The sequence below is a fragment of the Sturnus vulgaris genome, chromosome 1 (genome assembly GCF_052056855.1).
Source record: "Sturnus vulgaris isolate bStuVul1 chromosome 1, bStuVul1.hap1, whole genome shotgun sequence".
In the NCBI taxonomy this organism is placed as follows: domain Eukaryota; kingdom Metazoa; phylum Chordata; class Aves; order Passeriformes; family Sturnidae; genus Sturnus; species Sturnus vulgaris.
In genome coordinates, this window is record NC_142243.1 from 156,201,727 (window position 1) to 156,227,306 (window position 25,580).

At 68.2% G+C, this 25,580-nt stretch overlaps 2 protein-coding genes across 7 annotated transcripts; one reads left to right on the forward strand and one right to left on the reverse strand.

The window, feature by feature from the left end:
• Positions 1-2,281: 2,281 nt before the first annotated feature.
• On the reverse strand, positions 2,282-8,227 carry GRINA (glutamate ionotropic receptor NMDA type subunit associated protein 1). 2 transcript variants are annotated; one of them, XM_088180794.1, is made up of 7 exons: positions 7,885-8,227; positions 7,030-7,142; positions 5,638-5,838; positions 4,602-4,730; positions 4,233-4,376; positions 3,444-3,603; positions 2,282-3,337 (listed from the first exon to the last, which is right to left on the reverse strand). In XM_088180794.1, the coding sequence occupies exons 1-6, from the start codon at positions 8,192-8,194 to the stop codon at positions 3,454-3,456; spliced, it is 1,047 nt and encodes a 348-aa protein (XP_088036920.1). In that variant the 5' UTR covers positions 8,195-8,227; the 3' UTR covers positions 2,282-3,337; positions 3,444-3,453. The 2 variants fall into 2 exon arrangements, with proteins under 2 accessions (XP_088036920.1, XP_088036928.1); XM_088180802.1 differs by having other exon boundaries at positions 2,282-3,379.
• Positions 8,228-11,174: 2,947 nt separating this feature from the next.
• On the forward strand, positions 11,175-19,335 carry PARP10 (poly(ADP-ribose) polymerase family member 10). 5 transcript variants are annotated; one of them, XM_088180777.1, is made up of 11 exons: positions 11,175-11,246; positions 11,477-11,637; positions 12,125-12,370; positions 13,885-14,103; positions 14,182-14,732; positions 15,115-15,327; positions 15,415-15,577; positions 15,651-16,601; positions 17,364-17,497; positions 17,568-17,745; positions 18,700-19,335. In XM_088180777.1, exons 2-11 carry the CDS (start codon positions 11,478-11,480, stop codon positions 19,005-19,007), a joined length of 3,123 nt encoding a protein of 1,040 aa, XP_088036903.1. In that variant the 5' UTR covers positions 11,175-11,246; position 11,477; the 3' UTR covers positions 19,008-19,335. The 5 variants fall into 5 exon arrangements, 3 of the variants coding, with proteins under 3 accessions (XP_088036903.1, XP_088036897.1, XP_088036910.1); XM_088180771.1 differs by lacking the exon at positions 11,175-11,246 and having other exon boundaries at positions 11,430-11,637; XM_088180784.1 differs by lacking the exon at positions 11,175-11,246 and having other exon boundaries at positions 11,430-11,637; positions 17,604-17,745.
• Positions 19,336-25,580: the final 6,245 nt, after the last annotated feature.

The following is a 25,580-nucleotide window of genomic DNA, read 5'->3' on the forward strand; positions in this document are numbered from 1 at the left end:
TAGCATCTCCGTGGCCTCCTCTGGACTCGCTCCAGCAGCTCCACATTTTCCTGTGCTGGAGCCCAGAGCTGGGAGAGCGACACGAGTGGGGAGGGATGGAGGGGAGGGGGGAGGGATGGAGGGGGATGGAGGGGAGGGGGGATGGAGGGGAGGGGGATGGAGGGGAGGGTGGAGGGAGGGAGGATGGAGGGGAGGGATGATGGAGGGGAGGGGGATGGAGGGGAGGGATGGAGGGGAGGGAGGATGGAGGGGAGGGATGATGGAGGGGAGGGGGATGGAGGGGAGGGATGGAGGGGAGGGAGGATGGAGGGGAGGGATGATGGAGGGGAGGGGGATGGAGGGGAGGGGGGGATGGAGGGGAGGGGGATGAGGGGAGGGGGATGGAGGGAGGGATGATGGAGGGGAGGGGGATGGAGGGAGGGATGATGGAGGGGAGGGATGGAGGGGAGGGAGGATGGAGGGGAGGGAGGATGGAGGGAAGGGGGGATGGAGGGGAGGGGGGATGGAGGGGAGGGATGGAGGGGAGGGGGATGGAGGGGAGGGGATGGAGGGAGGGATGATGGAGGGGAGGGGGGATGGAGGGGAGGGATGATGGAGGGGAGGGGGATGGAGGGGAGGGATGATGGAGGGGAGGGGGGATGGAGGGGAGGGATGATGGAGGGGAGGGGGATGGAGGGGAGGGATGATGGAGGGGAGGGGGATGGAGGGGAGAGGGGATGATGGAGGACACAGGGCCAGCCCCGGGGATCCCTGTGTGGCCTCGGGGGTGGCACGGGGACAGCTGCCCCACGCCAGGGGCTGGGGAGGGATTTACCGAAATCAACAAACGAGGGGAGGAATCCTGAGGGCAGCAGAGAGGAGAAGCTGCCAGGACAGATCGGCTCTGCAGGAGCGGCCCGGAGCCAGGAACTGCTCTGGAAATCAGGGACAGGGACAAGAGAGGGACCTGGGGACACAGAGGGACAGGGGAGAGGGGCCTGGGGATTTTGGGGACAGGGACAGGCTGCAGGTGGAGCCCACAGACAGAGCAGTGCCCCAGGTGCAGACAGGTGGGAGACGTTGCTGAAAATCTGAAATTCCATCAAACCCCAACGAGCAGCGCCTGTGCCGAGCTCCTCCCGAGCTTATCGGGAACACTCCCAGCAATTCCTGCTGGATAACGAGCTCCTCCTGCAACAAACTGCCTTGGGAACTCTTTTTTTTTTTTTTTTTTTTTTTTTCCTGGCCCGGAGAACAACCCAAGTCCAAGTGGAACAGTTTCGCTGTGGAACTTTCAGAGATTTCCTGACTCCGACTGAGCTGGGATGGCAAACGTGGATGGCCAAAGTCTGCTCTGTGATGAGCTGTGAACCAGCCCGGGAGCTCTGGAGCTCTCCCGGCCTCAGCCACCCCCTGCCCCTGGAGCAGAACAGAGGCTCCAACCCTTCCCTGGGCCCTTTCCCGAGCTCCAGGGGCATTTCTCACAGCCCCACCTGTGCCCCACCTGTGCCCCACCTGTGCCCCACCTGCACCTGCGTGCTGCCAGCTCCTCACTCCGTGTGTGGGAGTGACACCGCAGCGCCCCGGGAACGTTCCTGTCGGATCCTTCAGCCCTAAAACGGGCTCATTTTAGGTTTAGGCTGATTAAAATTCCATTTTTTTCCTCTTTAATTGAGCGAGTAGCAGAACGAGCTTTGCCAACGAACCCTCGTCGTGCTTTCGCTTTATTTTTTTGTTTGTTTTTTTTTTTTTTTCTTTTTTTGCCTTTGCTGGTGCCACCTTAAAACCCTTAAAAGCCTCTCTTAAAACTCGCCAACACAGGAGAGACGTGGGAGCAGCACAGAAGAGTTGGGAACGTCTCTCGAGGGAGAAAAAAGAGACAGAAATCTCGGCCAGGGCTGGCGGCTGCCAAGGAGAGAGCCAGGAGGTGCCACGATGGACTGGGCATCAAGGAATCGTGGAATTATTTGGGCCGGATGGAAAATCCCGAGCCCACCGAGTCCAGCGTTGCCCGTGGCACCGTCAAAGCCACCCCCAGTGTCCCCAAGTGCCACACGCAGGGATTTAACCCCTAGGGCAGCGGTGCTGGGGTTGGGGAGCCCTTTCCAGGACGGAATTTTCCCAAATATCCAACCTAGACCTGCCCTGAGGCCGTTTCCTCGTCCCCTGTCACTTGTCCTGTGGGAGCAGGACCCGACCCCACCTGGCTGTGTCCTGCTGGGGTCCCCCGTCCCCCCCCCCCCCCCGAGCCCTCCTGTCCCCAGGCTGTCCTCATCTCCCCCCTGGGACACGGGGACACCAGGACAGATGAACAAGACGATTTTATTAACAGCAGGACCGGGATGGAGCCTCAGGCACGTGGGGAGGGGACAGGGGAGGGGGTCTGGGGGTGCCACAGGCAGGGACTGTGGCTCGGGGACTCGGGGGGGGGGGGTGGCGACAGGCAGGTGGCTGGAGTGGCCTGGGGGCAATGGGCAGTGCTGGTGGTGGCTTTGGGGAGGGGGGTCAGGGGGTGCCTCCACATGAGGACAGTGGCTCAGAGCAGGAGGGTGGTGCCACAGGCTCTGGGGACACACAGGGACAGTGGCTCCAGGGCTTCTGGTGGCTCGGGGGTGTCTGGGGTGACACAGGCAGGGGCTGTGGCTCGGGGTGGGGTGGGGTGGGGAGGGGTCTGCAGTGCTGCTGGCACTGCCCCTGCTCGTGGGGTGACGGGGAGGGGACAGGACGGGACACAGGGGGGTCCAAAGTGCTTCCAGTCCGCGTTCAACGCAAGGGGAGGGGGGGAAATATTGACAGCAGGGAGGGGCGGGGGGCTGGGGGGGCCACGACAGCCCCGCACCAGTGAGACCCCACGGGGCAGGAACCGGGGCCACGGGGCAACCGCCATGAGAAGGGCAAGGAAATCTATGGGGGGACCCCCGACATGGGGGGGATCCCAAAGGGCTGGGGGGACCCCCGACATGGGGGGGATCCCTGACATGGGGGGGATTCCAAAAGGGCTGGGGGGATCCCCGACAGGGCTGGGGGACCCCCGACATGGGGGGGATCCCTGACATGGGGGGATTCCAAAAGGGCTGGGGGGGGATCCCGACAGGGCTGGGGGTATCCCTGACATGGGGGGGGGATTCCAAAAGGGCTGGGGGGATCCCTGACATGGGGGGGATCCCTGACATGGGGGGGATCCCCGACAGGGCTGGGGGGACCCCCGACATGGGGGGGGATCCCAACAGGGCTGGGGGGATCCCTGACAGGGCTGGAGGGGGTCTCAACCAGTCTGGGGGGGCGATCCCTGACAAGGGGGGATCCTGGCCAGGCTGGGGGGGTTCCTGGCCAGGCTGGGGGGGTTCCTAGCCAGGCTGGGGGGGATCCTGGCCAGGCTGGGGGGGTTCCTGGCCAGGCTGGGGGTGTTCCTAGCCAGGCTGGGGGGGTTCCTAGCCAGGCTGGGGGGGATCCTGGCCAGGCTGGGGGGGGGGGTTACTCCTTGGCCTTGCCGATGATGGCGAGGATGTAGAGGAAGATGTTGATGATGTCAGTGTAGAGGTTGAGAGCAGCAAAGATGTATTCCTCGGGGCTCAGAGCCAGCTGCTTGTTCCCCAGGATCAGCTGCGTGTCCACTGCCAGGAACTGCGGGAAAAGGGCAGGGTCGGGGGGGGCAGAAAACACCCGTGGGTGCCAAACCCCCACCCCAAAGCAGCCAGGCACCCCCTGGAACTGTGGGGTGGGGCAGAAAACACCCGTGGGTGCCAAACAGGGGACAGAGAGGGAGCTGGGGATTTTGGGGAGAGGAACAGGGGACAGAGAGGGAGCTGGGGATTTTGGGGACAGGAACAAGGGACAGAGAAGGAGCTGGGGATTTTGGGGAGAGGGAGAGGGGACAGAGAGGGAGCTGGGATTTTGGGGACAGGAACAAGGGACAGAGAGGGAGCTGGGGATTTTGGGGACAGGAACAAGGGACAGAGAAGGAGCTGGGGATTTTGGGGACAGGAACAAGGGACAGAGAAGGAGCTGGGGATTTTGGGGAGAGGGAGAGGGGACAGAGAGGGAGCTGGGGATTTTGGGGACAGGAACAAGGGACAGAGAGGGAGCTGGGGATTTTGGGGACAGGAACAAGGGACAGAGAAGGAGCTGGGGATTTTGGGGACAGGAACAAGGGACAGAGAAGGAGCTGGGGATTTTGGGAGAGGGAGAGGGGACAGAGAGGGAGCTGGGGATTTTGGGGACAGAGAGGGAGCTGGGGATTTTGGGAGACTCACGCAGGTGAAGAGCAGCGCCCCCAGCGAGGCGTAGACGATGTCCATGATGCGGTTCCGGATGAAGATGCAGAGGATGGAGAAGAGCAGGAGCACGATGAGGCAGATGACGAGGACACCCCGGCACGAGGTGAAGTCGTACTTGGTCTGTGGAGAGGGGATTGGGGGGGGATCAGATCCCACAGAGAGAGGGGTCACCAGCCTGTTCACACCCCACAGAGCCAGCAGGGAGCTGGGGGAGGCCTCTACACCCTGTCCGGGCTCCAAAGAGCTGAGGGGGAGATCACACGGCCCCCCAGCAATGCAGCGGGGGGGTTGTACCCCCAGTTTGGAGCCCCCCCAGCCGGGAGCAGGGGCAGCCCTGGCCCGGACCTGCAGGGAGAAGATGACGATGGTGAAGCAGACCACGACGGTGATGCCCACGGCCATGATGACAGCCTCGGTGTCATAGAAGCTGGCGATCATCCCCACCATGTAGGACAGGCTGACAGTCAGGATGGACTGGGGAGGAAAGGAGGGGGAACCCATCAGGCCTGGGAGCTTAGCCTGGCACCCCCAAAAAACGCTTCTCAGGGGGTTCAGCGTCCCCCGATGCTGTGTGTGTGTGCCCCTGGCTCGGCACCCCCAAAGCTGGCACATCTACCCCACCCAGCTCAGCAACCCCAAAACTGCCCCTACACAGCTGTGGGCAGCACCCCAAATCCTCCCGTTCATCCTGGCGCCCCCAAAACCCGCTCTGTGCCCCTGGCTCTGCGCCCCCAAACCTTCCCCGTCACCCCCAAACCTGCCCCATCGCCCCCAAACCTTCCCCGTCACCCCCAAACCTGCCCCATCGCCCCCAAACCTTCCCCGTCACCCCCAAACCTGCCCCATCGCCCCCAAACCTTCCCCGTCACCCCCAAACCTGCCCCATCGCCCCCAAACCTGCCCTGTCACCCCCAAACCTGCCCCATCACCCCCAAACCTGCCCTGTCACCCCAAAAACTGCCCCTACCTCTCTGTGGTGCAGCATCCTTCATCCTGTCACCCCCAAACCTGCCCCATCACCCCAAACCTGCCCTGTCACCCCCACCCACCTCAGCACCCTCAAACCTGCCCCATCGCCCCCAAACCTGCCCCATCACCCTCACCCACCTCAGCACCCCCAAACCTGCCCCGTCACCCCCAAACCTGCCCCATCACCCCCACCCACCCCATCACCCCCAAACCTCCCCCATCACCCCCAAACCCACCCCATCACCCCTCCGTGACGCACCACCCCTCACCCTCACACACCCCCCCCCCCCCAAACCCCAAACCCCACCCCACGGTGGGGGCAGTTTCCCCCCCCACCGCGCCCCCACCCCCCCAGCACCCTTGGCAAGACCAGCGCCCCCCGCCCCCCGCCCCCAGCCCGCGGGTGGCCCACCAGGGACACGAGGTTCCAGGGGTGCTTGCGGCGGAAATCCCCGCAGCAGCTGAGGACGATGAGGGAGATGAAGAACACGACGTAGGACACGTAGTACGTCCACACGTTGCGCTGCACGAAGCCCCGCACGCCTTTGACGAAGGTGAACACGGTCACGAAGGCGAAGGTGACGGTCAGCTGAAGCGTCAGCACCAGGAACACCTGGCGACAGGTGAGGGGGAACGGGTCACACGGAGGGCTCGGCGGGGTCAGGTCTGGGGGGGGTGGTGATGGGGCAGGTTTGGGGGTGATGGGGCAGGTTTGGGGGTGATGGGGCAGGTTTGGGGGTGACGGGGCATGTTTGGGGTGATGGGGGAGGTTTGGGGGTGATGGGGCAGGTTTGGGGTGATGGGGGAGGTTTGGGGTGATGGGGCAGGTTTGGGGTGATGGGGGAGGTTTGGGGGTGATGGGGCAGGTTTGGGGTGATGGGGGAGGTTTGGGGTGATGGGGCAGGTTTGGGGGTGCTGAGGTGGGTGGGGGTGATGGGGGAGGTTTGGGGGTGATGGGGCAGGTTTGGGGGGTGATGGGGCAGGTTTGGGGGTGATGGGGCAGGTTTGGGGGGTGACGGGGCAGGTTTGGGGGTGCTGAGGTGGGTGGGGGTGATGGGGGAGGTTTGGGGGTGATGGGGCAGGTTGGGGGTGCCAGGGCAGGTTTTGGGGGGTGACAGGGCAGGTTTGGGGGGTGCCAGGGCAGGTTTGGGGGTGCTGAGGTGGGTGGGGGTGATGGGGGAGGTTTGGGGGTGCTGAGGTGGGTGGGGGTGACGGGGCAGGTTTGGGGGTGATGGGGCAGGTTTGGGGTGATGGGGGAGGTTTGGGGGTGCTGAGGTGGGTGGGGGTGACGGGGCAGGTTTAGGAGGTGCCAGGGCAGGTTTGGGGGTGCCAGGGCAGGTTTGGGGGGTGCCAGGGCAGATTGGGGGTGACGGGGCAGGTTTGGGGGTGACAGGGCAGGTTTGGGGTGATGGGGCAGGTTTGGGGTGCCAGGGCAGGCTTTGGGGGGGTGCCAGGATGAGGGGGCAGGTTGGGGGTGCCAGGGTAGTTTTTGGGGGTGCCAGGGCAGGTTTTGGGGTGATGGGGCAGGTTTGGGGTGCCGGGGCAGGTTTTGGGGTGATGGGGCAGGTTTGGGGTGCCGGGGCAGGTTTTGGGGGGGTGCCAGGATGAGGGGGCAGGTTGGGGGTGCCAGGGTAGTTTTTGGGGTGCCGGGGCAGGTTGGGGGTGCCAGGGCAGGTTTTGGGGGGGTGCCAGGATGAGGGGGCAGGTTGGGGGTGCCGGGGCAGGTTTGGGGGTGCCGGGGCAGGTTTTGGGGGGGTGCCAGGATGAGGGGGCAGGTTGGGGGTGCCCCACACGGGTGCCCCACCTTGCGGATGAAGGCCTGGCGGACGCTCTTGTCGTCCCAGTGTGCCGAAGGGAAGTCCTGGTTGTCATAGTAGGAGGGGGGCCCGTCCTCGTGGTAGGTGCTGTGCAGGGGGGCTGTGGGGAGGATGGTGGGGGGGCTCAGGAGCTGTGGGGAGTCCCCCAGGTGTCCCCCAGGATGTGTGGGGCAGGGGGCAGGACCCATGGCACTGGGCGGGGGGGGGTCCGTGCTGTCCCATCTGGACCCCCCACCCTGAGCTGCCAGATCCCCCCCACCCGTCTGCACCCCCCTCCAAGGGAGACCCCCAGGCTGCCCTCAATGCCCAAAGCCCCGCACACCCAAAGCCCCCAGACTCTGACAGGAGCTGGGGAGGGGGTCCCACCCCCCATTTGGGGCCCGGGACAGGGGTCCCACCCCCCATTTGGGTCCCTGGAAGGGGTCACACCCCCCATTTGGGGCCCGGGACAGGGGTCCCACCCCCCATTTGGGTCCCTGGAAGGGGTCACACCCCCCATTTGGATCCCTGGAAGGGGTCACACCCCCCATTTGGATCCCTAGAGGGGGTCCCACCCCCCATTTGGATCCCTGGAAGGGGTCCCACCCCCCATTTGGGTCCCTGGAGGGGATCCCACCCCCATTTGGGTCCCTGGACAGGGGTCACACCCCCCATTTGGGTCCCTGGAGGGGGTCCCACCCCCATTTGGATCCCTGGACAGGGGTCCCACCCCCCATTTGGGTCCCTGGACAGGGGTCACACCCCCCATTTGGGTCCCTGGAGGGGGTCCCACCCCCCATTTGCAGCCCCCCCACCTGCAGCACACCCCCCCAAGCCCACCCCCCCCCATTGCCGGTACTCACAGTCCTGGTCGCCGGGGACCATGGGCTGGGGCTGGGCATAGGGGGGCTGGGCATAGGGGCCCTGTGGGTAGGGCCCGGGCGGGGGGTACGGCCCGGGGGGGTACGGGCCGGCAGGGGCGTACGGGCCCGGTGGCGGGTACGGCCCCGGGGCCTGCGTGAAGCCAGGCTGGGGGTAAGGCGTGGGGGCAAACTGGGGCTGGGGGTAAGGGGCCACGGGGTAGGGGGCCTGGGGGTAGGCTGGGGGTCCCGGCGGGGGCTGCTGGCCCCCGAAGCCGTCGCTGGTCACCAGGAAACTCTTCTCGTGGGACATGGTGTCCTCCTGCAGGCTGCGGCCGCCTTCGTGCTGTGGGGAGGGGGACAGGGGGTCAGACATGGTGGTGTCACCCCCAGTCAGCACCCACTGCAGCAATCCCGCCCTGATGGCCACCAGCCCCTCCATGGCCACCAGCCCTCATGGCTATGACCCCCCCATGGCCATTAGCCCCTCGTGGCCATCGCCATCGGGGGGGGGGGGGGGGTCCCGTCCTGCTCCCCCCGCCCGCACAAGATGGCGGCGGCGCGGCCGTTGCCATGGCAACACCCCCCCCCCCCCCCCCCCCCGGGCAGGGGGCGATGAGCGGGACCGGGCCGCGCGTTGTGGGCCCGGCCACGGCCGGGATCGCTGTGAGGGACCGGCTCCTAGCGGGAATACCGGCAGCGGTGCCGGGAGAGCTCCGCCGCCGCTTCAGTGCCCCGCTGGGCCGTCACCGGCAGCGGCGGCGGCGGCGTCCTGCCAGGCCCGGCTCCAGGCCTAGGCCCGGCCCCACCGGGACCGCCCCCGCTCCCGGAGCGCGGTTACAAAACCGGGCTCTGCGGGAGCGGGGGCTGCACCGTGCGGGGGGATCGCGGTACGGGCACGGTACCGGCACAGTGCCGCTGTACCGACGGTACCGCTGAGCTGACGGTACCCCCGTGCTGACGGTACCCCTGTACTGACGGTACCGCTGAGCTGACGGTACCGCTGAGCTGTCGGTACCCCCGTGCTGTCGGTACCGCTGTACTGACGGTACCGCTGAGCTGTCGGTACCCCCGTGCTGTCGGTACCGCTGTACTGACGGTACCGCTGAGCTGTCGGTACCCCCGTGCTGTCGGTACCCCCGTGCCGTCGGTACCGCTGTGCTGTCGGTACCCCCGTGCCGTCGGTACCGCTGTGCTGTCGGTACCCCCCGTGCCGTCGGTACCCCCGTGCCGTCGGTACCGCTGTTCCGGCGGTATCGCCGCTGGTCCCGGGTGCCGCAGCGGCCCCGGCCCGGCCAACGGGCAGCGCCGGCCGGTGTCGCAACCACGGCGGCCTCGTGACGGCCCCGCGGCCCCGGGCGGGCGGGACAGGGCGGGGGGGGGGGGGGGTTTGTTCTCGGCCCTGCGGCACCGACACCGCGTATTTTGGGGGGCAGAGAGGGGGCACGGCATGGGAGACCACCCCGAGCGGGGTTCGGGGGTGCGGGCACGCTGCATGCGGCACGGGCTGTGCGGAGGGGCTCGGGGGCACCGCAGCACGGGGGTGCGGGAGTGCCCGCACGGCGGATTGCGGGGATGCGGCGGGGGACGGGGGGCTCGGCGTCCATCACGGGGGTGCCCGCCGGGGTTTTTTTAGGGGCGCAGGGGAGCCGGCAGCACGGCGTGCGGGCGGGATTTTGGGGGCGCAGGGATGCCCACGGGCCTGCGGGCGGGGTTGTTGCGGGGGTGCAGCTGATCCCGCATCACGGGGTTGCGGGGGTGCTGCTGCCCGGCCCGCCCGGCCCACCCCCGCCGGTTCTCTCCGAGTCCCGTAAGCCGCTTTGCCCTGACGCTCGGTAAAGCCCCGTGCGCGGCCTATTTACGGCAGCAGCGAGACTAATCCCCGAGCGCTGCCGCGGGGTGGGGGGCACAGCCGGGAGACCCCCGCTGTACCCGCGGGGGGCCCCGTTACCCCCGCACCGCTACCCCTCTACCCCCCCCCCCCCCCCCCTTCCCCCCGCACCGAGCCCCGTGCGCTGCTGCGGAATGCGGCAGCGGGAAGCGGCGGAGCGAACCGCGCTCGGCGGCGGCTCCGGTGTCCCCGCAGCCCCTGCTCGCCCGTCACAGCCGCCCACCCGAGCCCCGGGCCCGCCGAGCCCCCCGAACCCCCCCCGGGCCCCGCTCACCGGGCGGGCCGAGCTGCGCGGGGTCCGCGGGCTGCGCGCCGGGGGGCGTGGCCTGAGAGGGGCGTGGCCTGAGAGGGGGCGTGGCCTGAGAGGGGGCGTGGCCTGAGAGGGGGCGGGGCCTGGAGGCCGCAGAGCGCCCCCTGGTGGCGGCAGCGCGCACCTGGCGCAGGTGTCACGCGTGGCGACGGTCACGGGTCCCCAAGTCTGTCACCCTTGGGTGTCTATGCTATTCTCGTGTGCCCCTGTCACCCGTGGGGTTTTTTCCGTGTCCCTCGTCACGTCTGGGCTCAGTTCCGTGTCCACTGGTCGCGCGTGGGGACGGTCACGGGTCTCCGGTAACGTGCAAGGGACAGCCACTTGTCCCCCTGTCACCCGTGGGGCTGGCCCCCTGTCCCCGTGTCATTCCTCTGTCACCCGTGGGGCTTTGTCCTTTTCCTCTCGTCACGTCTGAGTTCAGTTCTGTGTCCCCTGGTCACTCGTGGGGCCGGTCACGGGTCCCCAGTAAAGTACAAGGGAGGGTCACGGGTCCCCGTGTCTGTCACCCTTGGGTGCCTAATGCATTCTCGTGTGCCCCTGTCACCCGTGGGGCTTTTTTCCGTGTCCCCTCGTCACATCTCGGGCCAGTTCCGTGTCCCTTGGTCACTCGTGGGGACGGTCACACACGAGGGACAGCCACTTGTCACCCGTGGGGCTGGCCCCGTGTCCCTCTCCCTCCAAGGGACAATCACCCGTCCCCGTGTCCCGCGTGGGGCCAGTCCCGTGTCCTGTGTCACCGTGCCCGTGTCTCGTGTCCTGACTGGGTCCCGTGGGTCCCCTGTCCCGTGTCTCGTGTCCCGACTGGGTCCCGTGGGTCCCGTGGGTCCCGTGTCACCGCGTCCCGAGTGGGTCCCGACCCGTATCCAGTGTCCCCTGTCCGTGTCCCCTGTCCCGTGTCCCATGTCCCTCGTGGGTCCCGTGTCCCCTGTCCCGGGTCCCATGTCCCCAGTGGGTCCCGTGTCCCGTGTCCCCCGTGGGTCCCGTCTCCCGTGTCACCGTGTCCCGTGTCCCCCGTGGGTCCCGTGTCCCCTGTCCCGTGTCCCGTGTCCCCCGCGGGTCCCGTGTCACCGTGTCCCCACCCCAGCCCCGCCCCCCGCCCTCCCCTTCCCGTTTCGGTCCCGTTTCGGTTTCGGTTCTTGCCCGGGGCGGAGCCGCCCGTGGCCGGTGCGTGGGGGGGAGGGGGGGACCCTGCCCCGCGGGCTGGAGGAGGGGGCTCTGCCGGGGGGTTTTGGGGTCCCCACGGGGTTGGAAAGTTCCGGGGGGCTGGGGGGGGGGCCCTTGGTACGGGAGGTGCGGGGGGGGAGGGGAGGGGCACGGACGTGGGGTTTGGGGGGGGAGGGGGTTGGGGTGGGGGTGGGAGAGAGGTGCCAGCCCCCAATGTGTGGGTGCCCCAGGATGGCAGGGGGGGTGCTGGAGGTGCAGGGGGTCCCCCCCGACGCCCCCGAGGAGCTGCTGATCCTGTACTTCGAGAGCCGGCGGCGCTCGGGGGGGGGGCCCGTGCAGAGCTGCCAGCGCCTTGGCCCCCTCCTCTTCCTCACCTTCGAGGACCCCCAGGGTAAGCGTGGCCCAGTTCCAACTGGGAGCACTGGGATGACATTTGGGGTTCCCAGTCCCGCTGGGAGCACTGGGATGCGTTTTTGGGGTTCCCAGTTCAAACTGGGAGCACTGGGATGGGATTTGGGGTTCCCAGTTCAAACTGGGAGCACTGGGATGGGGTGTGTGACTGTCCCAGCCTCACTGGGGGATGGGATTTGGGGTTCCCAGTCCCACTGGGAGCACTGGGATGGGGTGTGGGGTTCCCAGCCCCACTGGGATCGCTGGGATTTGGGGTTCCCAGCCCCACTGGGATCACTGGGATCACTGGGATCGCTGGGATTTGGGGTTCCCAGTCCCACTGGGATCACTGGGATCACTGGGATCACTGGGATCACTGGGATTTGGGGTTCCCAGCCCCACTGGGATCACTGGTGAGCCGTACTGTGCCCCCGGGGGTCCCGGGGGGTGCTGGCTGTGTCCCCAGTAACCCCAGTTTCCCTCCACAGACGCCCAGAATGTTCTGGCCCACGGCAGCCACAGGCTTGGGGGGGCCGAGCTGGGGGTGCGCCCCGCGCCCCCCTGGGACCCCACCCACCTGCTGCTGCACAGCCTGGACCCCCGGAGCCCCCCCGAGCCCCTGGATGTACCCCCAGAGACCCTGCTGGGGGTCCCCCCCGGCAGTGCCACCCTGTGCCAGGGCCCCGCGCCCGGCTGGCACCTGCTGCACCTGCGGGACCCCCTGAGCCCCCCAGGTGGGACTGGGGGCCATGGGGGGGGGGACACCGGGGTGGGCTGGGGACACCGGGGTGGGCTGGGGACACCGGGGTGGGATGGGGACACCGGGGTGGGATGGGGACACTGGGGTGGGATGGGGACACTCAGGTGGGACTGGGGGCCATGGGGGGGGGGACATCGGGGTGGGATGGGGACACTGGGGTGTGATGGGGACACCGGGGTGGGATGGGGACACTCAGGTGGGACTGGGGGCCATGGAGGGATCACCAGGGTGGGCTGGGGACACTGGGTTGGGACTGGGGGCCATGGGGGGGGACATCGGGGTGGGGTGGGGACACCGGGCTGGGATGGGGACACTCAGGTGGGACTGGGGGCCATGGGGGGATCACCAGGGTGGGCTGGGGACACTGGGTTGGGACTGGGGGCCATGGGGGGATCACCAGGGTGGGCTGGGGACACTGGGGGGGGACACTCGGGTGGGATGGGGACACTCAGGTGAGATGGGGACACTCAGGTGGGACTGGGGGCCATGGGGGGGACACCGGGCTGGGATGGGGACACTCAGGTGAGATGGGGACACTCAGGTGGGACTGGGGGCCATGGGGGGGACACCGGGCTGGGATGGGGACACCGGGGTGGGATGGGGACACTGAGGTGGGATGGACTGGGGGTGGGATGGGGACACTCAGGTAGCACTGGGAGCCATGGAGGGGACACCGGGGTGGGATGGGGACACTCAGGTGGGACTGGGGACCATGGGGGGGACACCAGGGTGGGCTGGGGGCACCGGGGTGGGACTGGGGGCCATGGGGGGGACACTGGGGTGGGATGGGGACACCGGGCTGGGATGGGGACACTCAGGTGGGACTGGGGGCCATGGGGGGGATCACCAGGGTGGGCTGGGGGCACCGGGCTGGGATGGGGACACCGGGGTGGGACTAGGGGCTATGGGGGGGACACTGGGGTGGGCTGGGGGCCATGGGGGGGACACCAGGGTGGGCTGGGGGCACCGGGCTGGGATGGGGACACTCAGGTGGGACTGGGGGCCATGGGGGGGATCACCAGGGTGGGCTGGGGGCCATGGGGGGGATCACCAGGGTGGGCTGGGGGCACCGGGCTGGGATGGGGACACTCAGGTGGGACTGGGGGCCATGGGGGGGATCACCAGGGTGGGCTGGGGGCCATGGGGGGGATCACCAGGGTGGGCTGGGGGCACCGGGGTGGGATGGGGACACTGAGGTGTCATGGACATGGCGGGGACACCGGGCTGGGATGGGGATGTCAGGGATGGGGTTTCGGAGGACAGAGGTGATGGGATGGGGTTGCCAGGGGCTTGGGGGGCAGTGGGCTGGGGGTACAGGGGCTGTGATGGCACGCTCAGGCTGCTGAGGGGTGGGGGGACCATAGTGCCAGGGGTGGGACTCCTGGGATGGTCTGGGGAGGGGTCTGGGAGCACCAGGGTGGCATTTTGGGCCGCCGGGGCGCTGGCACCGCCGTTTTTTCCGCGGTGCCAGCGCTGCCCGTGCTGCAGAGCTGGCGTCGGCGGAGCAGCGGGCACGGCAGCGGGGGCTGGCACTGCTGCGGGTGCCGCAGAGCCCCGCCGTGCTGGTGCGGGCACCGGGGCCGGCTCTGGGCCGGGACCTCCTCGAGCTCTACTTCGAGAACCGGCGCAGCGGCGGCGGCCGCGTCAGGGACGTGCGGCTGCTGCCAGGTGGGCGCGGGGCCGTGGTCACCTTCCAGGAGGCAGCAGGTGAGCGGTGCCAGGTGAGCGGTGCCAGGTGAGCCGTTCTGGGCCACCCTCTGCCCGTCCTTTTGTCCCCCCCCGCAGCCGCAGGGCGGGTGCTGCAGAGGCCACACCGGCTGCAGGACGCCGTGCTGGAACTCGTCCCTCACTACCCCTTCCTGGAGCTGCCCCCGGGCACCGTCCCCGCTCCGGACAGGGCCCGTCCTCCCGGCACGGAGCCCCTGCTGGTCACGGAGCCCTCGCTGGACACAGATTGCCCGCCGGACACAGCCCCCAGCGTGGCACACGCGAACCCCCGGCCTGACACAGCGCCAGCATCGGTGCCGGAGCGGCCGCCGGCCACCGTCCCCAGCGGGGACAACGACACAGAGGGGCTCAGGGCCGTGCCCGGCCAGGCCCAGCGCCCGGAGCCGGTGTCCGTGGGGGTCCCGGAGCCGGTGTCCGTGGGGGTCCCGGAGCCGGTGTCCCTGGGGGTCCCGGAGCCGGTGTCGGTGGTACCGGCGCAGGACGAGGCGCTGGTGCCGGCGGAGCCCGGAGCTCTGCGGTTCCTGCAGCAGCACCACCAGGACGTGCTCGACAGCATCCCCGAAGTGTCCCTGCTGCCACTGGAGGGAGGCGACATCTCTGGGTTCCGGGTGAGTGGCAGGTGGGGCTGGGGGAAGGTGCGGGCAGGTGCAGGCAGGTGTGAACAGGTGTGAACAGGTGCAGGAAGGTGTGAACAGGTGCAGGAAGGTGTGAACAGGTGCAGGAAGGTGTGAGCAGGTACAGGAAGGTGTGGGCAGGTGCAGGAAGGTGTGAGCAGGTGCAGGAAGGTGTGAACAGGTGCAGGAAGGTGTGAACAGGTGCAGGCAGGTGTGAGCAGGGCTCTGTGCCGTGCTCCCACCTCCCCATGCTCGCGGCACATCCTGGTGCCAGACGCTGCCAGCCCCGTGGTGCTGCCCGCCCTGCCTGCAGGTGAGTGGGGAGCTGGGCAGGCAGGTGTGCCCAGGTGCTGACCCTTTGCCCATCTGCTGCCAGGTGAGCGGGGAGGCGGGCCGCTGCCAGGCAGTGGCAGATTTCCTGCACAGCCTGCTGGACTCGGTGGTCTCACACTCCACAACCCTGCGCTTCCCCGGCGTTGCCCGGTTCCTGCGGGACCTGGGCGGGCAGAGCCTCCTCCAGCAGCTGGAGAGCCGCTTCCAGTGCGTCATCCAGCTGGAAGGCGAACCCTGGAGCGCTCCAGATCCCCAGGTCAGCCTCGCGGGGTGGGGCCTGGCCAGCGGGTGCCGTTGTGCTGGTCCCTGGTACGGTGGTGATGCCAGCCCTCCATCCCCACAGCCGGAGCTGGAGGAGCTGCTGCCCCCAAAGAGCCACGGGGACCCCCGGTCACACTCCTGGCACCAGGACCTGCCCGAGGGCACCAATCCCGCTGCTGCTGCTGCTGCTGCTGCTGCTGGTGATGATGATGATGATGACGACGAGGGCTTTCATTCCAACGCAGGTGAGGGGTGAGGGTGCCACAGTGGGGTGACGCTCTCGTGGTCCTCGCGGGTGACACCGCGCTGCCCCCGCAGAGGAGATCAAGGAGGTGATGGCAGCGCTGCACCCGAGCAGCGCCAGCGGCCGCGGCACCCCCGAGCCGTGGCCTGGCACCGTGCCCGGCGGCGAGTGGGACCCCGAGGACGAGATCCCGTGTGCGGCCGGCGGCAACGGCGCCGAGGAGCTGCTGTCGCACACCAGGGTGGAGGAGGAGGTGCAGATGGCCCTGGCCATCCAGTGCTCCATGGACAACACGTGGTGCGAGGAGCGGGAGCTGGCCCGCGCCACCGCGCTGTCCCTGCGCTCCTACAGCCGGCAGCAGCAGCAGGAGCAGGCCCAGGAGGACGCCGGGCTCCTGGCAGCGCTGGAGGCCTCGCTGGAGGAGGCTCTGCAGGCGGCAGACGCGGCGCGGCTCACGGTGTTCTGCTCCTTGGAGCAGGACGCGGCGGCGGTGCCGCGGGAGCTGGAGCGGGCGCTGGCGGGGCGGCAGCGGGCACGGGAGGTGGCGAGCGAGCGGCTGCGGGCACTGCCAGCCGCAGGGCGCTGTGCCCTGGCGCTGCTGCGGCGCCGGCACACCGTGCACCTGGAGCTGCGCGGTGACACCGCCTCGCTGCGCGGCTTCGCCGACTACCTGGGCCCTGCTGCCCAGGAGCTCACGGCGCTGCTGCAGCGCCTGCCAGCGCCGGGCCACGGTGCCACCTCTGTCACCACCTCTGTCACCACCTCCGCCACCACTGTCACCGCCGCCGCCACCGCGCACTGGGTGCGCTGGGAGCCGTCTGGCACCGCTGTCCCCTACGCCCCCGAGGCAGCGGCGCTGCTGGAGCAGGCCTGGGCGAGCCAGGAGCGCCGGCTGGATCTGGTGCTGGACGGGAGGCCCTTCACCGTGGATTTGGAGCGCATGGAGGAGTTCGACATCGGCAGCGGCCGCGCCGTGCCCGTGTGCCGCAGCCAACCCCCGCTGGACAGCACCTGCTGCCTGCTCGGTGCGTGGGGGCACCGTGGGGCCCGGCGCTGCCCCTCGCCGTGCCCACGATTGTCACTGGTGGGGTTTTCGGGGTCCCTTTGGGATCCCTGAGGCTCCTTAGGAGCAAATTCCCGAGCCTTGCTCAGATAGAATTGTGGCTTGCGGTGAGCTCTCAGACCAGCGGGGAAAAGAGACCAGCACGTGCAGAGAGGCACAAATCCATCGTTTATTCTATTCTATTCTATTCTATTCTATTCTATTCTATTCTATTCTATTCTATTCTATTCTATTCTATTCTATTCTATTCTATTCTATTCTATTCTATTCTATTCTATTCTATTCTATTCTATTCTATTCTATTCTATTCTATTCTGTTCTATTCTATTCTGTTCTATTCTATTCTATTCTATTCTATTCTATTCTAGCATCCTATCTAGCGTACACCCACCGCTATTGTTTTACAGGGGTTTTTATAACTTTGGAGGGTTTTACAATTTGCACCAATTACCAAGGGAATTCTACTTTCTGACCAATCCCCGAGGGATTTTACATTCAAAGCTGGCCTGTGGATACTAAAAGAAAACGAACCACTGATATTGAAGATAGATAAGAGGGTCTGCCAAGGGGGGGAAGCTAAATTCCTTTTGTATTCGTCATTTCACAAGCCATTTCTCATCTCTAAGCTGTGATTTTCCAAGGAGCCTGTTCTGAGGGCGCAGGGAAACTTTCTCCTGTGTTTTCTGCTCCCTCCACACACGCTCACCGGGGCTTTGTCCGGCAGGGCCGGAGGTGCCTGGGCTGGAGGAGGAGGTGCGGCTGATGGCGCTGCCCGAGGACTCGGAGGAGTTCACTGACACGGTGCAGCATTTCCGCGGGACGCTGGAGGAGCTGCACAGCCACATCAGCGTCGTGCAGGTGGGTCCGGGCACCTGGGAACCGCCAGGGCGTGCCCGTGGCACGGCGGTGACCCAGCGGTGCCCGGCAGGTGCAGAAGCTGATCCACCCGGTGCTGTACAAGCAGTACCAGCTGAAGAAGGGCAGCGTGAAGCGCGCTTGTGCCGCCGGCACCGCCGTGGAGCGAATCCTCTTCCACGGCACCACCAAAGCGTCCAGCCGAGAGATCTGCCTGCACGGCTTCAACCGCAGCTTCTGCGGCAAGAACGGTGAGCGCCGGGCACGTGTGGGGTGTGCGCTGTGGGAACGGGGTGTGCCAGGGAGCCGTGGTGCCATCGGCATGGGAACGGTGCCATCGGCATGGGAATGGGGTGCCAAGGGGAGTGGGGTGTCATTGGCATGGGTGCGGGGTGCCAAGGGGTGCTGGGTGCCATTGGCATGGGTGCGGGGTGTCAGTGGCATGGGTGCGGGGTATCATTGGCATGGGTGCTGGGTGTCAGTGGCATGGGTGCTGAGTGTCATTGGCATGGGTGCGGGTGTCATTGGCATGGGTGCGGGTGTCATTGGCATGGGTGCTGGGTGTCATTGGCATGGGTGCGGGGTGTTATTGGCATGGGTGCTGAGTGTCAGTGGCATGGGTGCTGGGTGCCATTGGCATGGGTGCGGGGTTTCAGTGGCATGGAAATGGGGTGCCGAGGGGAGTGGGGTGCCATTGTAATGGGTGCTGGGTGTCATTGTAATGGGTGCTGGGTGCCATTGGCATGGGTGCTGGGTGTCAGTGGCATGGGTGCGGGGTGCAAAGGGGAGTGGGGTGTCGGTGGCATGGGAACAGGGTGCTGGCAGCATGGGAACAGGGCACTGAGTGCCATCGGTGTGGGTAGGGGGTGGTGAGGAGGGCACAGCGCCATCAGCACAGGAATTGGGTGCCAAGGTGGGCACAGTGCCATCAGCACAGGAATTGGGTGCCAAGGTGGGCACAGTGCCGTCAGCACAGGAATTGGGTGATCGTGGGTGCATGGGAAAGGGGTGCCAAGGTGGGTGCAATGCCATCAGCACAGGAGTGGGGTGCCAAGGCGGGCTCGGTGCCCTCGGTGTGGGAAGGGGGCGGTGAGGGTGGGCACTGCGCCATTTGCACGGCGCCCTCAGTGTGGAATGGGGCTCCGTTGTGGCCCCCCGGGGTGCCGAGGTGGCCCCGGGGTGCCCAGCTGATGCCCACCCCGCAGCCACCCTCTACGGGCTCGGCGTGTACTTCGCGGCGCGCGCGGCCATCTCGGCTCGGGACCGCTACTCCCCACCCAGCGCCAGCGGCACCAAATTCATCTTCATGGCCAAGGTGCTGACCGGGGAGTTCACGGCCGGGCGCCCGGGGCTGCGGGCACCCCCCCTGAGAGAGGAGTCTGGGGTCCCCCAGCGCTTCCACAGCGTCGTGGACGACCCCCGGCAACCCGAAATCTTCGTCATCTTCAACGACACCCAGGCCTACCCTCAGTACCTCATCACCTGCCGCAGCCGCCGCGGGGGTCCCCTCTGAGCTCCGAGGACCCCCTTTGATCCCCCCTTTGATCCCCCCTTTGATCCCCCCTTTGATCCCCCCTTTGATCCCCCCTTTGATCCCCCCGGCGTCCCCCTGGCACTGGTGCCATTGCGGGGGTCACGGTGCCCAGGGGCCCAAGGGGGCCCTGCCGGGTGTGCCAGGGAGGTTCCTGAGTGGGGGGGATCCTCACCTGGGGACACTCGTGGGCACCCTCGTGTCCCGGTAGGAGGTGGACAGGAGGGCTTGGGGTCACCCGTGTGACACCAGTGAAATCTGGAATCAAACTGCAAATAAATTTGGAATAATAAATTTGGAATAAATGGGAGACTTCTGCATGGCTGGGATTGAGGAAGGGGATGTTCCAGTCCCAACTGGGAGCACTGGGAATGGGGTGGATCGGGTGCCAGACCCAACTGGGGTCACTGGGATCGGGCAGGGACCTGGCTGTGTGTGGGTGCTGTGGCTGTGCTGGGTGCTGGCTCTGGGCCACCCCAGGGCTGGACCTGACCACTCCTGCTCCTCTGCCTCCTTCCTGCTCCCTGTATCCTCCTCTCTACCTGTATCCTCCTCTCTACCTGTATCCTGCTCCCTGCCTGCTCCACACCTGTTCCCACCTGGTCCCTGCCTCCTCCCTACCTGCATCCTCCTCCCCACCTGCTCCCTCCCTCCTCCCTGCCTGTTCCTCTGTCCCACTGCCCCCCAAGTTGCCCTGGAGGGGGGGGGGGGTACCCAGGTGCCCACCCTGTGTGTGCGGGCACAGCCCCACCGTGGGCAGTGCTGGGGGGCACCAGGTGAGACCCTCCAGCAGGCAGCGGTGGGGGCAGGGAGGGGTGCGCATCCTCCCGTGCTGCCCACTGACCTGCCCCAGGGCACAGGTGGGCAAGCAGGGGGCCAGCGGTGACACCCGCGCCCCTTTGGGGCCAGAGCGGGCACGGGTGTGACACCAGCGGCCCCGCGGGCGCGGGCGGTTCCAGGGCAGGGCTGGCGGTGGCGAGTGCCAGCCCCGCTGACGTGTGCCAGCCCCGCTGGGATCCCGGCGAGCGCCGTGCCAGCCGTGCCAGCCCCGCGCACGTGGCGCCAGCCCCGCTCCCCGCGGCCGGAGGTGAGAGCCCAGGGAGCCCAGGGGGTGCAGGAGGGGTCCTGGCCGCACGCCCACCCCCCTCGCCAGAGTCCGGTGCCCCGCGCCCCGCCGGTGCCCCGGGCGGGGAGTGCCCGGCGCCGCCGGTGCCAAGCGTGCCGGACCTTTGTCCCCTGACGCCGAGGGGCCCGCGGGGCCCAGCGCGGCTGAAAAGGGCTCTTTGTCCGGCTCTGGCCGGGGGATTCGCTCCCTGCACCCGTGCCGGCACCGGCACATGACCGCGGCGAGAGCGGCTGCGCCTGCACCGGATCCGCACGGACGGAGCGAGCGGCAGCCCCGGTACGGACGGGAACGAGCGGCAGCCCCGGTACGGACGGGAGTTGGAGCCGAGGGGGGTCAGAGCTTTAGCCCCGGTCACGGCAGGTGGCACGGTGGGCACCGAGTGTCCTGGGGCCAGGCTCTCGGTGGTCTTTGCGCCCCGCGGGGTGGGTGCGGTTCCGCTGGGGTCGCCCGGGTCGGTTTGGCACGCGATGGCCCCGATGAGGCTCACGGTGGGGCTGGGTTTGGGGGGGGCCCCGCCGTGTGATGCCAGGCCAGCAGTGGGATGTGGCGGGGGGCACCGGGAGTCTTTGAAGCCCCCGAGACCCCCGCCGTGGGTGTGTGCGTGTCGGCACTCAGGTGTGCACACGCGCGGGGGAGCTGCGCACACGCCAGGTACCAGTACCGGTACCGGCTTTGGTTCCTGGCAGCGGCTCTGGCTCCCACTGGCTCCAGTTCCTGTTCCTGGTACCAGCTCCGGTTCTGGGCAGCAGCTCCGGTTCTGGGCACCGGCTCTGGATCAAGGCACCGGCTCCCGTTCCCGGCACTGGTCCCCGGCACCAGCCTCAGTTCCCGGCCCTGACTCCAGTCCCCAGCCCCACGGGGGATCCCTGGATCTCTGGATCTCTGGATCCCTGGATCCTCATCCTCCCCAGCCCCACGGGGGATCCGGGGATCCCAGCGCAGTGCTGGTGGCTGCAGCCGTGCTCTGTTCTCCTCCCAGAACAGAGGCTGGTGGCCCGGCAGGGTGAGAGCACCACGCCGGAGCCGTGCCAGGGCTGTGCCAGAGCCGTGCCAGGGCCGTGCCAGGGCCGTGCCAGAGCCGTGCCAGAGCCGTGCCAGGGCCGTGCTGGGGCTCCCGTCTCATCCCTTCGCCACCGCGCTCCCCTGGGGCTCTGAAAGCGGCAGCCGGGGGTGGCCCGTGCCAGCGTGAAACCGTGAAACCGTGAAACCGTGAAACCGTGCTAGGGCTGTGCCGGTTCTGTGTCGGTTCCGTACCGGTTCTGTACCGGTTCAGTACCGGTTCTGTGCCGGTTCTGTGCCATTTCTGTACCGGTTCCGTGCCGGTTCCGTACCGGTTCTGTACCGGTTCCGTGCCGGTTCCGTACCGGTTCTGTACCGGTTCCGTGCCGGTTCTGTGCCGGTTCTGTGCCGGTTCCGTACCGGTTCCGTACCGGTTCTGTACCGGTTCTGTGCCGGTTCTGTGCCGGTTCCGTGCCGGTTCTGTGCCGGTTCTGTGCCGGTTCTGTGCCAGTTCCGTACCGGTTCTGTACCGGTTCTGTACCGGTTCCGTGCCGGTTCCGTACCGGTTCTGTGCCGGTTCTGTGCCGGTTCCGTGCCGGTTCTGTACCGGTTCTGTACCGGTTCCGTGCCGGTTCTGTGCCGTTTCTGTGCCGGTTCTGTGCCGGTTCCGTGCCGGTTCCGTGCCGGTTCTGTGCCGTTTCTGTGCCGGTTCTGTACCGGTTCCGTACCGGTTCCGTACCGGTTCCGTACCATCGCCGTGCCCACACAGCTCCCAGCCGCTGCGGGATTTCCCTGCGGGAGCGCGGGGCGGGGTGAGGGTTAACCCGGTGAGGGTTAACTGGACCAGTTCGGGGTACTGGTCACAGCTACCCTCTCCGTACTGGGTGTACTGGGTGTACTGGTCAGTCAGTCCCTGCCTGCTGGGTGTACTGGGAGCACTGGTCAGGGTTAACCCTCTCCATACTGGATGTACTGGGGAGAGTTAATCCTCTCCGTGCTGGGTGTACCGGAGGGGGTTAACCTTCTGTGTACTGGGAGTGTACTGGGAGTGTACTGGGAGTGTACTGGGTGCGCTGGTCACGGTTAACCCGTGCCGTGCTGGCTGTACTGGGAGCACTGGTTACAGTTAACCCGTGCCGTGCTGCTTGTACTGGAAGCACTGGTCTGGGTTATCCCCGGTGTTGGCTGTACTGGGAGTACTGGTCAGGGTTGGTCCCTGGTGCTGGCTGTACTGGGAGCACTGGTCAGGGTTGGTCCCTGGTGCTGGCTGTACTGGGAGCACTGGTCAGGGTTGGTCCCTGGTGTTGGCTGTACTGGGAGCACTGGTCAGGGTTATCCCCGGTGCTGGCTGTACTGGGAGCACTGGTTCCAGTTAACCCGTGCCGTGCTGGCTGTACTGGGAGTACTGGTCGGGGTTATCCCCGGTACTGGCTGTACTGGGAGCACTGGTCAGGGTTATCCCCGGTGTTGGCTGTACTGGGAGCGCTGGTCAGGGTTAGTCCCTGGTGCTGGCCGTACTGGGAGCACTGGTCAGGGTTATCCCCGGTGTTGGCTGTACTGGGAGCGCTGGTTACAGTTAACCCGTGCCGTGCTGGCCGTACTGGGAGCACTGGTCGGGGTTATCCCCGGTACTGGCTGTACTGGGAGCACTGGTCGGGGTTAGGCCCAGAGCAGGGTGCGCTGGTCCGGGTTAACCCTCCCCGCCCCGGGTGCCCGGGGGTGCCTCCCCGCGGGGTGGGGCGCTCGGATGTGGCACCCCCCGCTGCCCGCCCCCCGCCCCGCCCCTGCCGCGAAGCCGGAGCCGGAGCCGGTGCCGGTGCGGGCGGAGCCCCCGGGGCCATTTTCCCCCGGAGCCCCCGCGGTACCGGTGCCGGTGCTTCCCCCCCGCCGGTGCCGCGCGTCCCCTCCGGAGCCCTCCCGGTGCCGGTGCCGTTTCCTCCCCACTCCCCCCCGGTCATGCCCCCCCGTGGCGTCTTGGCGGACATCGTGGCGCTCGGTGAGTTCCCGTCCGTGGGACCCCCCCCGCCCCTCACCCACTCCCCCGTGGAACCGGGAGCGGCGGGGAATGGGGGGGAGGGGGCGGGGGGTGAGGATGCTGCGGGGCTGCCGCAGGGCTGGGGGGGCGGGGTGGGGGCTGCGGTGTGCAGGGGTGGTTCGGGAGGGCTCTGCTGGGGGGGGGGGGGGGCGAGGGTGCTGAGACCCGAGTCTGGGGGCGAGGGGGGGGGTCTCCGATGGGTGCCCCTGCGATGGGGGGAGGCGGCGCGTGGGGGGGTGGGGGGGGCCGCTCGGGGACGTGGGCGATGGAGCCGGTGACTCAGGCTTGGCACCGCGCGCCCCCCCACCCCTGCTCCCCATCGCTCGCCCCCCTGCGCCAGCCCCACGCCCACCCCCCGCCTGCCACCCCACTGCCGGTGGGTCTGGGGGTGCCGGTGGGTCTGGGGGTGCCGGCGATGCCGGTCCCGCCGGGGTCCCAGGGTGCTGAGAGGGCCCGGCCCGGTGATGCCGGTGGTGCCGGTGGGTCCGAGTACAAGGCCCGGTGATGCCGGTGGGTCCGAGTGCCCGGCCCGGTGGTGCCGGTGCCGGTGGCTTTCCTGGGTTCTGCAAATGGCGCCTCGGCCGCGGCAAACGCCCGGTGCCGGCGGCTCCTGGGGGAACGAGCCCGAGCCGGTGCCAGGGCTGCGGAGGTGTCGGGATCGCGGAGGTGTCGGGATCGCGGAGGTGTCGCGATGCTGGGGGCAGGATCGCGGAGATGCCGGGCTAGCGGAGGCAGCGGGATGGCGGAGGTGCCGGGATGGCGGGGGCGGGATCACGGGGGTGCCGGGATGATGGAGGCGGGATGGCGGAGGTGCCGGGATGGAGAGGGCAGGATCACGGAGCTACCGGCATCACGGAGTCATCCCCGCCGCTACCGGCGCCTCCCGGCCCCGCTCCCCTGGGAGCTCTCCCGGTACCGGGATGCTGCAGCCGGCACCGAGCCGGACCGAACCCCGGCAGCCGCTCCCAGACACGGAACCGGCCTGAGCGCTGCCCCGGTGCCGGTGCGGTTTTGTCCCCCACGGTTTGGGTCTGGTTGCTCTTCCCGTGCGGCGGCACCGGCGGGGGTCCCACGGGCGAGTTCCCGGTGCCGCACCAGCCATCGCCGCTGTGGCCCCGTGGGGACCGTGTCCCCAGCGACACCGCCCTGCACGGCTCGGCTCGGGCCCCGCTGCCCCGGGGCTGTCCCGAGGGGCTCCGGTAGCTCCGTGATTCTGCCGTGGGCTTGGGCGCGCGGGCGCTGCCGGTGCCGCGGTCCCGGTGCCCGGTGTCCCCGGCACCGCCTCTCTGCAGCAGGAGCCGGGATCGGCGGTGCCGGGGGCTCTTGAAGAGAGGAGGGGGGCAGTGGCGATTCTGGGGGTCCCTGGTGCCCTGGTACCGGGGGGTCCCTGAAGGGATGAGGAGGGAGGTGGCGATGCCAGGGGTCCCTGGTGCCCCTGTCCCCCTGTGCCAGGTGTCCCTGGTTCCCCGATACCGGGGGTCCCTGAAGCGAGGAGGAAGGAGGTGGCCATGCCGGGGGTCCCCGGTTCCTCAGTGCTGGGGGTCCCTGGTTCCTCGGTGCCGGGAGTCCCCGGTTCCTCGGTACCGGGGGTCCCTGGTTCCTCGGTGCCGGGGGTCCCTGGTTCCTCAGTGCTGGGGGTCCCTGGTTCCTCGGTGCTGGGGGTCCCCGGTTCCTCGGTACCGGGGGTCCCTGGTTCCTCAGTGCCGGGGGTCCCTGGTTCCTTGGTGCCGGGGGTCCCTGGTTCCTTGGTGCTGGGGGTCCCTGGTTCCTCAGTGCTGGGGGTCCCTGGTTCCTTGGTGCCGGGGGTCCCCGGTTCCTCAGTGCTGGGGGTCCCTGGTTCCCCGGTGCCGGGGGTCCCTGGTTCCTCGGTGCTGGGGGTCCCTGGTTCCCCGGTACCGGGGGTCGCTGACGCCGTCCCTCTGTCGCAGGAGCCGGGGTCGGCGGCGATGGCGGAGGAGAGCTCGAGTGGCAGCAGCGGCTCGCCTGGCGCCGGGGACACGCTGCCCTGGAACCTGGGCAAGCACCAGCGCTCCCAGCGTGCCAAGGCGGCCGCGGGCAATGGGACGGTGCTGGACCCCGCCGAGAGAGCCGTCATCCGCATCGCAGGTACGGCCCGGGGGGCCGGGCGGTGACGGGGGGGCTCGGCATGAGCCGGGCTGGGGGGTCGGGATGGGTCTGGGACGTGTCCGGGGGTCCGGGACGTGACCCCGGGGGCTCAGGATGGAGGGGTCGGCGGTGCCTGGAGACGCGTGGGGCGATGCCGTGGGTCAGGGGACCGAGGGGGTGACACAGCTCTGGGGGCTGCGCCCACATCGGGGCGGTGGAGCCGCCATGGGGGACTACGAGCTGTGCCGAGCTGTGCCGAGCCGTGCCGAGCTGTTCCGAGCCGAGCCCT

Excerpts from the sequence above, each read along its gene's own strand:
- GRINA (XM_088180794.1), bottom strand. The coding sequence starts at position 8,194 with ATGTCCCACGAGAAGAGTTTCCTGGTGACCAGCGACGGCTTCGGGGGC. Across the intron at positions 4,731-5,637 it reads CCTGGAACCTCGTGTCCCTG|TCCATCCTGACTGTCAGCCT; the intron begins GTGGGCCACCCG and ends TTTCCTCCCCAG. Across the intron at positions 4,377-4,601 it reads TCGTCATCTTCTCCCTGCAG|ACCAAGTACGACTTCACCTC; the intron begins GTCCGGGCCAGG and ends CCCTCTCCACAG.
- PARP10 (XM_088180771.1), top strand. The coding sequence starts at position 11,460 with ATGTGTGGGTGCCCCAGGATGGCAGGGGGGGTGCTGGAGGTGCAGGGG. Across the intron at positions 15,328-15,414 it reads GGAGCGCTCCAGATCCCCAG|CCGGAGCTGGAGGAGCTGCT; the intron begins GTCAGCCTCGCG and ends CCATCCCCACAG. Across the intron at positions 17,746-18,699 it reads CAGCTTCTGCGGCAAGAACG|CCACCCTCTACGGGCTCGGC; the intron begins GTGAGCGCCGGG and ends CCCACCCCGCAG.